The sequence below is a fragment of the Erpetoichthys calabaricus genome, chromosome 16 (genome assembly GCF_900747795.2).
Source record: "Erpetoichthys calabaricus chromosome 16, fErpCal1.3, whole genome shotgun sequence".
Classification (NCBI taxonomy): domain Eukaryota; kingdom Metazoa; phylum Chordata; class Cladistia; order Polypteriformes; family Polypteridae; genus Erpetoichthys; species Erpetoichthys calabaricus.
Genome location: NC_041409.2, coordinates 34,951,763 through 34,964,355, shown reverse-complemented (window position 1 = coordinate 34,964,355; position 12,593 = coordinate 34,951,763). Strand labels below are relative to the sequence as shown.

At 38.3% G+C, this 12,593-nt stretch overlaps 1 protein-coding gene across 1 annotated transcript in view; it reads right to left on the bottom strand.

Annotated features, from left to right (window-relative positions):
• The window catches only part of sptb (spectrin, beta, erythrocytic), a 178,136-nt gene that overhangs the window by 21,922 nt on the left and 143,621 nt on the right, over positions 1-12,593 (bottom strand). The window contains exons 30-33 of the mRNA XM_028822033.2: positions 10,328-10,524; positions 6,431-6,534; positions 2,261-2,333; positions 973-1,220 (exon numbers count right to left, since the gene is read on the bottom strand). Coding sequence (XP_028677866.2) covers positions 973-1,220; positions 2,261-2,333; positions 6,431-6,534; positions 10,328-10,524 — 622 coding nt within the window. The remainder of the gene's footprint in view (positions 1-972; positions 1,221-2,260; positions 2,334-6,430; positions 6,535-10,327; positions 10,525-12,593) is intronic.

The following is a 12,593-nucleotide window of genomic DNA, read 5'->3' as shown; positions in this document are numbered from 1 at the left end:
ATGCTTCCTCAGTTGGTTTGCCCAGTTGATTTCATACAAGGGACGCTATTGGCAGATGGCTGAGAAGCTACCCAACTTACTTTTCTCTTTCTCTCTCTTGCGCTTTCTCTGATCCTGACGTAGGGGGTGTGAGCAGGGGGGCTGTTCGCACACCTAGACGATACGGACGCTCGTCTAAAAATGCTGAAAGATTATCTTCACACTGCTACCTTCTGTGCAGCTGCTTCCTGAAGCGACATGCTGCACGGTGCTTCGCATACTTAAAAGCTCAAAGGGCACGTATTGATTTTTGCTCTCTCTCTCTCTCTGCTCCTGACAGAGGGGGTGTGAGCTGCCGCCTTCAACAGCTTTGTGCCGCGGTGCTTCGCGTACTTAAAATCCAAACAGTCCTATTGATTTGTTTGCTTTCTCTGTCTTTATGACAGTCTCTGCTACTGACGCACTCTCCTTTGAAGAGGAAGATATGTTTGCATTCTTTTAATTGTGAGACTGAACTGTCATCTCTGTCTTGTCATGGAGCACAGTTTAAACTTTTGAAAAAGAGACAAATGTTTGTTTGCAGTGTTTGAATAACGTTCCTGTCTCTCTACAACCTCCTGTGTTTCTGCGCAAATCTGTGACCCAAGCATGACAATATAAAAATAACCATATAAACATATGGTTTCTACTTCGCGGATTTTCTTATTTCGCGGGTGGCTCTGGAACGCAACCCCCGCGATGGAGGAGGGATTACTGTAATTGAATGGACAATTGGGATACTGTTTAAACCAACAGGGTCAGATGGATTGTGATTCCTAGAAACACTAATAAATGGAAAAAACACTTAGCAAAGTATATGGTAGGAGATATTTTTTCATAACCCGACATCTTTCTGAAAAGTTCACTTTCCAAAATATAAAATTACGTGTGTTAAAATGCTTTATGATCTGGGAACTGTCACCAATCACACAACATGAACTCTAAAACTCAAACCTGCTTGAAGCTTTCTTAGTAGGTCCCTCGAGGTCATGCTTGCGGGAGAGCGTGCCCTCCCGCAGCACAGACAGCGTTCTTTGCGTTTCAGCAGGAAAGGTGGCCGCCCTCTCTGGTTCAGACGCTGGGGTCAGCAGTAGCGTCTGTGAAGGCTTCACCTCTGCGCTGGTGTCTGCTTCAGACCTCTCTGTTCTAAACGAAGTGTCTCCTAACTCCACGACTGATGGCATCTCCTCCGCCAGGGATGTCTATGTTGAGGGAAGAAGAGTTATTAGAAAGTGTCACATCATGGACACAAAATCAGATAATGAAAACAAGCTGTATTATGAGTGACATAAAGTAAATCAAATTAATTACCTTTATTTTGAACTGTATTTGTTTAAAGAAATATTTTACTTTTAATGAAATAATTGTTTCATTTGGTGTTAGTGATTAACATAACCCTGCAAAATCAAAATGCTTGTCCTCTGATCAAGCTACTACACACATGACACACTGTGTACGTTACACAAAGAAACTTCTTATTGCGTCAAACATGGCCTGGGGTTCTATCTTTCATAGGGTTCTTGTTCCTAACCCTGTTCTTCATGGCATGTTGTGTGTCCACACTACGTAATGTAGCAGTTGCATGATAGATGAGGTGAACGTGAAAAACTGCCCTGTATTTAGGGTGTGACACTGTGCCTTAACACTTCTGAAAGCACAATTGTCTTTGTGGGCATATTTTGGAATTGTCTTTTGGATTTTTGACTACATTTTTCTTTTACTTCTCTACGGTCTATTATTTGTATAAAAAAGAACTATCTACTTCTTCTTCCGGCTGCTCCCGTTAGGGGTTGCCATAGCGGATCATCTTCTTCCATATCTTTCTGTCCTCTGCATCTTGTTCTGTTACACCCATCACCTGAATGTCCTCTCTCACCACATCCATAAACCTTCTCTTTGGCCTTCCTCTTTTCCTCTTCTCTGGCAGCTCTATCCATAACATCCTTCTCCCAACATACCCAGCATCTCTCCTCTGCACGTGTCCAAATCAACACAATCTCACCTCTCTGACTTTGTCTCCCAACCGTCTAACTTGAACAAAGATTGTTTTCAGTTGCTAACAAGTCTCAAAGTGATACATGTGCTTGAAAATGAAAACTATTTAAAGAACCCTGGTTTTCCAAAAAAATGTAAATATATGAATTTGGTCTCCAAAAAAAAAAGAACGAGTCAAGACCATGACGATGACAGCAGAGAAAATCAACTAAAGGTCAAACAATGCACGGCCAGCTATCAAGCGCACCTCTACTGCAGATTCTTCTTCAAGTGTAGGTAGGACAGAAATTTCTTCAAGGATGTCCTTTATGTCTTGTCTCCTAAAGATAAAAACAGAAGGTAAAACTTAATAGCTGGTAAATTTTCTCCAAGTTAAAGATAGTGGTAGGCTATGTTTGAGAAATTTTCATTAGAAATGTGGCATGTACTGTATAATGTATAATGGTTGTTCCAAACGTGACTATTCTCATGGTAACATGACAGCAGCATGTGGTGTGCAGTAATGATTTCATCAACACATGACAGCAAAACGCACAAAAAATGTAAAGAAGAAATTCATGAAATAAACAACGTTAAGCTGCAGTAATAATTAAGCTGACTTTACTTATTGCCATTTTGATTTTATTTATAGTCATAATAAATCTGTTGTCCTTCATAATATATCTGCTCTCTGTGCTTTCCTAAATTATTCTTAGTGCTTAATACTTCATTTTTTATGATTTATTCTGTGACTTAGTTTATTGCATTAATGGCTTATTACCTTGTTTCTGTTACTCATAATTATAGCTTGTAATTACCTTTGTCTTCTTACTTTCTTATATTGTACCTAAAATTTTCTAACTTAGTAAAACAATATTACTAAAAAGGCCTAGCAGTGCTAGAGAAAGTCCAGAGGGGAGCGACTAGGCTGATTCTGGGACTGAAAGGTATGAGCAATGAGGATGACTTTCGGAGCTGAGCCTTTTCACTTTAAGCAAACAGAGATGAAGAGGAGACATGACTGAAATATTTAAAATTATGAAGGGATACTGGGGATCCCAGTTGTTAGTTTAAAATACATTTTGCAACAACAGCACAGGGACACAGTTGGCAATTTGTTAAGAGCAGATTTCACACAAATGTTAGAAAGCTGTGCTTCACACAATAAATTACCAAGGAGTTTGGTGGGGCAGATGTATAGGGTGAGGCGACGAGGGGATCACTTCAGACGGTATTTTGGCAAGGGTGTCATTTTCTTGTAAGTTTTTTGCAAAAATATTTATTATGAAATTGTGTCATATTAAAAAAGTTAATTGAGAACATTTTAAATTATATTTATATCCAGTACCTTATTGATATACTGCCTTTAAAGATTGTGAGAAATATTTTAATTTTAAAAGATTCAGATTTCACATAATGCAGTTCACAATGCCTCAGAACACTGCAAGCATATGGGAATCATTGGGACATGCGCATTTCAAAGCCAAAAGTATTGCTGTTCATTTTCCTAATTTTCACATATCCCCATAGGTGCTGTCTATTTACAGTCTTGGAGACATTCTGTCCAAGAGAAAAAGGGCGATGGTAAAAATGAGTGAAAAAAACACATAGGCTACTCTCAACTCCACAGCCTACTGAGCCTACATTCAGGCCGCAGTTAAAAGTGTCTCAATTCAGTTTTGCAAGAGATTCACTTACAATATGAATGTGTACCTACATCTGTCCTGAATCTGCCAAATTAGTAAAATTTCATTTGTCAGACAGATGTGACCAAAAAGATAACCATGAATAGCAGCTGCCTGCTGACTTCAAATTGTTTATAGTGTAGGACGTTTGCATATTGGTCCGATCATAATTTCAAGTGCTCAAAGATGCTTTGAGTGAAATTATCACCACAGAATCTGGAAGAATACACATTTGAAGCGTGACATTGCAGAAATCACATAGCAGTTGGGCTGTTTTGGCAGCCTTTTTTTTTGCTCTTCACATTTTCCTAAAATGATTGAGTTTAGGCCATATGGGTAAAAAATATGTTACCTTCAAAAAGCAACATGAATGAAAACTTAAAAAAACAACTTTTACCAGGTAGCTTAGGATGATAGTGACAGCATAATTATTATGTTGCCTCATAAACTATAATGTTATATATTATATTAAGGTCCATGAACTAAACTGACTAGCCTAATATAATCACAAAATGTAATGAAATCCATGTTTAATAATTATCTCTAAACATTTACAGTGAAGAATATAATCATAATGTCAGAAATGATGGTGAACAACAGAGGACGATATTTAGAAATTTTGTAGTGGGGCTACATAGTAATAGTGTTTTCAATGTTTGTGCCAAGAGCGTTTTGTTTCCATCGTCCTGTTTGCTGTTTATAATGTGTGTGTCAGTGAATGTTGTCCCCGTAAATACAGAGGGGACGGATGAGGGAGAGAAACCGCAGCCCCAAGATGGAAAGCACCTGTTCACAATCAATTACATCCGGCTCTTTACTATTTAAACAATCAGGAGGGAAAAGAGGGAGGAGGAAGGAGAAAGACGGAGATTTCATTTTACAACAACGAACCACCATTACCTGCTATTTTTCACATCACGCTTTTGTATCCAGCTTGTTTTTCATTCCACTGGATTTACTTCAGTTCAATCATCGCCAGAGACCCCGGGGTTGGACTTCATTATCCACCACACGCCGAGGATACACGGTGAGATTGTTCAATTTTTCCGGGAGATTCAAACACATCCATTCTTTGTTGACCAGTCATCCGTATACAGGACATTAATACACCCAAACTCAAGTTCATGATCATTGTCATTTCTGAATTCATCCATCGTTGTTATTTGTGTTGTGTGTGTTATACGTTACAGGGGCAAGGGAGGGTTTGTTATTGTATATATGGTGTTTACACGTTGCTGCTTTGGTGGAGGGATATACATATCTATATTTATATTATTATTATTATTATTATTATTATTATTATATATTTTCTACGTGTGAGATTTGCATTTTTTGTTACTGTGTTTCATTTAATATATTTATACACCTATTTTTACATATCTGCTTTTGTGTGCTTGTGTTTAAACCATCGATTGAGGGGAAAATATTATTTGTTAGAGGTACGGCTTGGTATATGTAGGTTAGCCTCAGTAATTTAACCAGGCCACAGGACTTGGTAGTGTAGCTGCCGGCTGGGTAAGGGGTCGGCTGTTACAATTTGAACTCTATTTTTAATGTAAGCCCATTTGAGAAATGTAGTAATTTAATTAAATCAGTCTTTAGCAATGCATTCATAGCCTAGAGTTGCAGTCCTGTTGCGGTGTTGATTGTTTCATTTTACTTTGCCAAATCTGTGTCTCCTATGCTATACCAGTTTGAGGATTATTATTATTTTATTCTCCAAAATATTTTCTGGGATAATCCTGTTGCTACTGCCTATATTGGGCCTAGGCCAAGGCATAGGACAGTTTGATGAGTTGTGTATATTATTATTATTGTTGTTGTTGTTGCTGGATTATTAATTATATCATAGCCTATTATTTTGTGTTTGTGACGATTTGGTGCCCATGCTTATTGCAGTGTATACAGTATATACTGCCTACATACTGTATGTGTGTAAAATTTTGTTAATTTCTGAAATCTGTTTAAGGTGTCAATAATAATGTCTGCTAAAAGTCTGTTAAGTTGCCACTGTACATGTTTAGTTAAAAAGAGTATCCGCCAGAGAAGCATGCAGGATAAGTGATACAGCTGAGTTTCATTTTGCATTCAGTTTCATATTATACATTTGTATTTTTAATGCCTATTTTGCATTTTATTGTTTATAAACTAATCTTTTTCATCAGTTCACATTTTTTTCATAAAAATAATGTAGGATTATTTTAGTTTTTATCCCATGTTCAGTGAATGCACTGCATCGCAAGTTTGTATATCAATACATATTGAATGTGCATTAAATGTATTGTCTCATTTCTAGTAGAATATATAGGGGTGGCAATTTGGGGAGTGGTGATGGGTGACAGAAATATGCCTTGTCTCACGCAGCATTATTTAATGCCCTGGGCCTGAAGGATCTTTTGTTTCAGGGAGTTTCACATCCTGACTTGATGTTATTTTAGATAATCTAGGTGAATGGGATGGACAAGTTTGTTGGGATGAAGAGATTATTCTTGTCACAACTGTCCTAACATTCTAAATTAACTGATCTGAGTTTGGCATATTTCATCGTTGATCAAGACAGTCCAAGTTTTTAAACATGGTGAGAGGCTAAAACACCACAGAGAGAGTGGACAGACAGACGTGTTGGTGCATGAAAAAAAAAGATTTGTAGAATATCTGTTGGGCAAACTGCATCATGCCATAACATGTAGTTAACAGGGTCAGTGAGCCATGAAAGTAGTGGCTGCTTGCTGTGTTGCCCAAGCAGACCTTACCTCACTTCTTGTAGGTACTGTTCTTCTGCTTCACGCTGCTCTGCTTGCTTGATCATCCTTTCACGTTCAGCTTCCTGCTGCTTTCGGATCTCTAACAATTCCAACTGTAGGAAGGAGAAAACATACTGAGATGATAAATGGCAGGAACATACTCCACTTCTAACAGATCCACCTCCTGCTTCTTCAAAGGACTACATACAGAAAGCACCCTGTCTTCTGTTTGATCTTGTGTCAAAGACAGTGCCATTTGAGGACACTCCTGGATGAAACACAGACCTCAAAATACTGTAATAGTGTATTATTCAAAGTAAATTGCACTAGGTAGAGATGAGCAGAGGCAAGACATAAAGTATCAAGCAGAAGACAAGGAAAGACCACTGGGCAGGCCTTTGCAGGTTTTTGTGCATTTTTCCCAGGTGAGGTGGTTTCCACACTTTTGACTATGTTGAAATAACCACATAACCATTCCTCTTTCATTATTCTGGCCTCACATTCTCCTTGTCAGTGAACTTATTGCCCAACTCCTCTCTTGACTCCAGCATTAGCATACTTCCAGCCAGGAGCTACTTTTAAACCCAGCGCTGATTTGCATTCATGTTAAGACCACATAACTCACTCTCCTTTAATGGATGAAGTACACACTTTAGTCCTCAACTCAAAGCTACAAGGCAGCTTTCAAGTTGCTGCGCTCTTAGAGATTTATTTCCCCTCAGACTTCTCGCTTCTAATGGTACCCTCTGAGAATTTTCTTCCATGAAATCCAGTATGACCGTAAGGCTATGCCTATGGTTGCCTGTGCCTTCTCATACTGGTGTGTAAAGATGAGATCTAATGAACAGTCTGGACTTCCATTTCTGACTCTCTTCAAGCACTTTGCCTCTCCTGTGCCATCCTAATGGCTATTATGGACCCAGTATTCACATGGTAGGGTTTCAGACCCTTAGGTGACACGACATGACGCATGCTGCAGCGGACGCTCCAGCTACGCAAGCATTTTACTGTTTATACTTGCGTGCATACTTTATGTAAATCTGGAAGAAGAGATATCATCATAGTGAGAACAGGTTTGGCTTCACTGTGTTGTGAATTGCCTGGAACACCCATTAAATTCTGATGACACCTTACCACAATATCTCTGGAAAGGATGTTTAAAGATTAAATCTGTCAGTCCAGCGATGTGTCCATTCCAGCAAGCATTGGGCACAAGGCAGAAACAATCCCTGGACAGGGCCTCAGCTCATTGCAAGGTGAATACAAACACACACATACACACTGGAGTCATTTTAGCGGCACCAGATCCCCAAATCTGCATATCGTTGAAAGGAAACCAGAGCACAGTGTGGAATCCAAGCAGGGAATACCAGCGACATGACTCCCTGCAAGACAGCAGTGCTACCGCTCCGCCACCATGTCACCCCCATGTGTGTAATTATTAACAGTAATTATTAGTTAAACTAAATTAACAATTTACTGTATCTGTAAAATGTAACATAAATACTTTAATGCATTTCATCATGAAAGTGATATCAAGTATAAATCTAAAGATTCTAAATTTGCAGAGAGTTGGAATATCATACACTTAATGTGTTCTGTGTGGTGATCTATTGCTGCTTGCCGATGCTGTCAGGTCAGGAGGAAGTCCAAGAAGCTTGTAGCGATTAAAAACTGGGATGACGGGTACAATGGTATGCTTTAATGATAAAGTAAACTACGAGGTTAAAGTGGACATTTCAAGATGAAAGCCAAAATTTCCACTTTAATCACAAAATACTAAGACTGAGTCCAGATACAGTGTGATACTTGAGTTTGGAGGAGAAAAAGAAAGATATGCAGTTTACTAAGTTAGACCACCTCGTGACCATTTTTAGCAGACTTATTGGGTGGGTAATGTTACAAAATGAATTCTGCAGGCATCAGACAGACTGTTACAGACATGAAAAAGCACAAATATGCCATTAAAAAAAATTGGAAGCCATATTTTATATTTGTGTTTAGACAGAAGTATGGCGTGATACTGAATAAACTATATTGTTGCTTCTCTGCTGATTTGGAAAGAGCACATTAAAAGATGATGCCAGATTCTTCCATGCTATATTCCTTCAGAGTGTCCTCCAGACCTGACATGAGATCTACCACAATGTGTATTATATAGCGCCTTTGCTCTACTGCGATGGGACATTCTTTAAGAATATTGCCCCCCCTGTTTTGGTGACTGTTGGATTAATTTTATTATTATGAAAAGCTGGGGGCATCATGAGTGAAATGTATCAGCTCTACTGTATTATCTACAGAATTGGAAATGAGTTACAGAAAAACCAGATTAAGGCCCCAGGGTATCACACATATACTCCATAAGCATCATGTATAAAAATAAAACAAGCAGGGGTTAGTTTCCCTTGGAGTTTTAAAGCAAACAGTCACTCGTACATCACATCGAGTAGGGGTCAATATGATGTATGAATAACCATGTACTGTATGTGTGTTGCGTGGAAGACTGCGAGGTACCACTGAAACAGAAAAATGCTGCCACTATTTTTTTCTTGTAAATGCCAAGGGCCCTTGGCGCACATCTAGGTCATCCTTATGGTAGATCCGCTCATGATGAGACAATTATGTATCATATATGATTCTACTAATGTCTATCTTTCATTGTCATTACTTTTCGTATAGGGATTTCTGGGCCTTTTCATACTCTCAGAATTAATAATGTTTATAATAATGACAGTCGATTGAATGCAGCTTAATGATTGCAATTATTTTTTAATGGTATTACATGAGAATTAACTTTTTCCCTGTGCTCTGTCCCTTTAAAACGAGAGGCATGTGTAGCAGTACATTGTTAATTGAGAGAGGGAAATACATTAAATGCCAGTGTGCTGCCATTAACTGGCAATCAGATGGCCAGCTGAGCAAACCAGGAAGAAAGATGAAGTCACAACAGGATTAACTGCACATTAGTTAAATATGCCACTGATCTTGTTCTGCTGTTCATGGAGACAGCACTTAGACCTGATGATCATCTCCTCTTAGTCCTATAGTTTGGTTTTGGTCTACTGCTAGTATAAAATTCTGCAACTGACATAGAGATACCTTGCAAGTTTCACATGTGAGATAACTCGGCATGAACATTTACCCAGGCACCATATATCAGGCACAATGTCTGTAGTACTAGGGTGTTGTACCATGTTAGCCATTATGAATGTAGAGAAAAGCCAAGCAAAATGACACCTTTTATTGGCTAACTAAAAAGATTACAATATGCAAGCTTTCGAGGCAACTCAGGCCCCTTCTTCAGGCACAATGTCTAATTTGCTATTTGTACAATATAAAATTGGACAACAAAATATTGTTGCACACATTAGGTAGGTAAGTATCCTATGGGGACTGTATTAAAGGTGAATTGTAGCACTAGTAGTGGTGTGGAACGTTTATTCACTCCATACTTCAAAATGGAGAAACTCACAGACAATGGAAGCTTCAGTTTCAGCCCACAGGTGGCCCTGCCCCTTCTGGTAATGAAAGATAAAAGCTTACATGACATACAAGAGGTCATCATTTAACAACCAGATGTGGAAGTACTCTCTGCTTTCTGCTGTGTGACGCTGGTGGGCACCACAATGCTTGAAATGAATTCCTTGCTTTCGTCAAAACAACTAATTAAATGAGTTCTCCCAGGTGGAGCTCTATTTCTTTTCCCACTTTATGCTGTTAGATTTTACAATTTGGAAAAAGAATGTAGTAATAATAATAATAATAACATTTATTGAGTGCCTTTCACAAACTCAAGGTCACTAGTGAAGTCCTGACTGTGGACTTTATTATTGTGATCATGATGGTGTTGAAGGAAGCCTAGAAGACGAGTAGACATAACAGTGCCCTGCTGGCAATAGAACTTACCGTTGTCAGCCTTTCCAGTGCAGAAAACCTTTCTTCCCAGGTCACAGTTGACTTTTCAAAGGCTTCATGTCTCTTCAGCAACTTTTCCACTTCCTGCACTGTCTGTCCCAAATCTCGACTGGCCACATGGGGTTCCTGCGCTATCAACCAGGCTTCAGCCACAGAAGCATCTCGTGCAAATTGACACACCTCCAGCACTAAGAAAGATTAAAACAACAATGGCTCCTGAGAGTAGCTTAAAGACATATAATACTGCAGATGAAGAAAAGAAAACATTAATGTGTACATTACATTACATCTGTTTTTCACCTGCATTATTATCATTCTTTAATTTAATATTATTTATTGTAACAGTATGCTGCTGCTGAAGAATGTGAATTTCCCATTGGGATTAATAAAGTATCTATCTATCTATCTATCTATCTATCTATCTATCTATCTATCTATCTATCTATCTATCTATCTATCTACAGTATGTGTGAAAGCAAGCATCCAATACAAGTTCCATGATGATCACTATCACTTTTAATAGCAGGATCCCTCCACTCTTTGAGGAGTTGGTTGTCCACACAAAAACATATTGAACTGATTCTACTACACTATTTTTCATATAAGCTGTGATTTCATTTTTTTACTTTTCCCTAGTAATACACAGTGGTTTATGGAAAAGCAGACCCATGAGTGATAAGTAGGTTAACATAGCAGAACGTCCTGGTGCTTACTTTCTTTCATTTTGTTACTCCTGTGATCTGTATTTGTGCTGCAGAGAAGACACTTAAACAGCATGATTAGATTGTGAAGCTGTATCTGCCATGTGAGGGATTGGTGGAGCAATATCCCATTGTGAGTGCTCCTGTGAAACTGGCTCTGGATGCAGTTTTTTTGACTAAAAGATAAGGAAGTCACTAAGTGACTTCACTTAGCATATATGTGTAAATTAAGCACATTGGACAATGACTTTTGTATCAAAATACTGAAAAAATCTACACATTTTGTTACCACTCCCAAATGACGCTAGTGACAAAATGATTGCTGATTATTATTAGTTGTTCAGGGGTATTCATGATGTCAAACAGTACTGCCCTACCTTGATTCCACAGCATTTGTTCACAAGGAAGCAAAATAGAACCACATACAGGATCACAATTAAAATGTGAAAGAATCTGACAGCCTGCTGTCCAATGTAAACCCCTTGAAATGCCAGACACTGACTTTGAAGCTATAAATGATTACCATGTCAAGGCTTCTTGAGGTCCGACATGACATTTTCATGTTTATGTGTAATACTAATAATGTTGGTAAGGTATTCTGCAGCTTTGAAGCCTCATACTTGTTACAAATACCAAAGAAAATGAGGATCAAGAACAGATGTTTAATCATTTGATTAATCACAAATTAGACTGGTCATAGAGAAAGCAGTAATGTAGCTGAGAATCAGGCCACGGTCAAGAAACTGTAAGAAGCACAACAAAGCCGAAGAATCAGCGGTGAATACACAAAACAAAAGTTAAAGTCAATCAAAAATAAGGAATGGGTATTTAAACTAAGATGTTTTGCTTCTGACTACTACTAATAATCGTTGAAAGTTTTCATTTTTTTTTAGAACTTATCCAGAGCGCAGATAGCATACACTATGCACCACCAATTTAAATAAGGTAACGCAATGACATATCGCGAGGACATTCACTCCAGTGACTATCAATGACTCCATCAGGGCTGCTACCACAGAAATGTGGCAAAAATCTGATCAGCATGTTGCTGAGTTGGTGTCATTGTCATAATTAAACAATAAACAAAAAATAAATTTAAATATAAAAAAAGATTCAAAAACATCTAAACACCAAAAAATGTTAATTTGAGAGTAAGATTCATCACAATCCCATTGTAACACCAAACCACCAGTATGGAAGCATGAGTAAGGAGTACATCAGTTAAGCAGATTTGTGTTTTCATTTAAAAAAAATAAGTTTATCATGGTGTCAGAGAGTGAATGGACAAACAAATACTAATTTCCCTGTACTTTGTGCACATGACACCACCACCTCTACTACTACTGTGACAAATCTCCTAGATGTTTTTTTGCTGGTACTTTTGATCTATCCATAACTTATTTGCATACGTGGACAGAAATTCTGTGACCCGACAAATGCACCCCGACAAAATCGCGAAAATCAAAATCTCTGTATCAACAAGCTGTGGAAAGCCTATTGACTGTGCTGACCCACTAATATGTAGCCAGGTATCATGTAATATATAGCAAAATGTT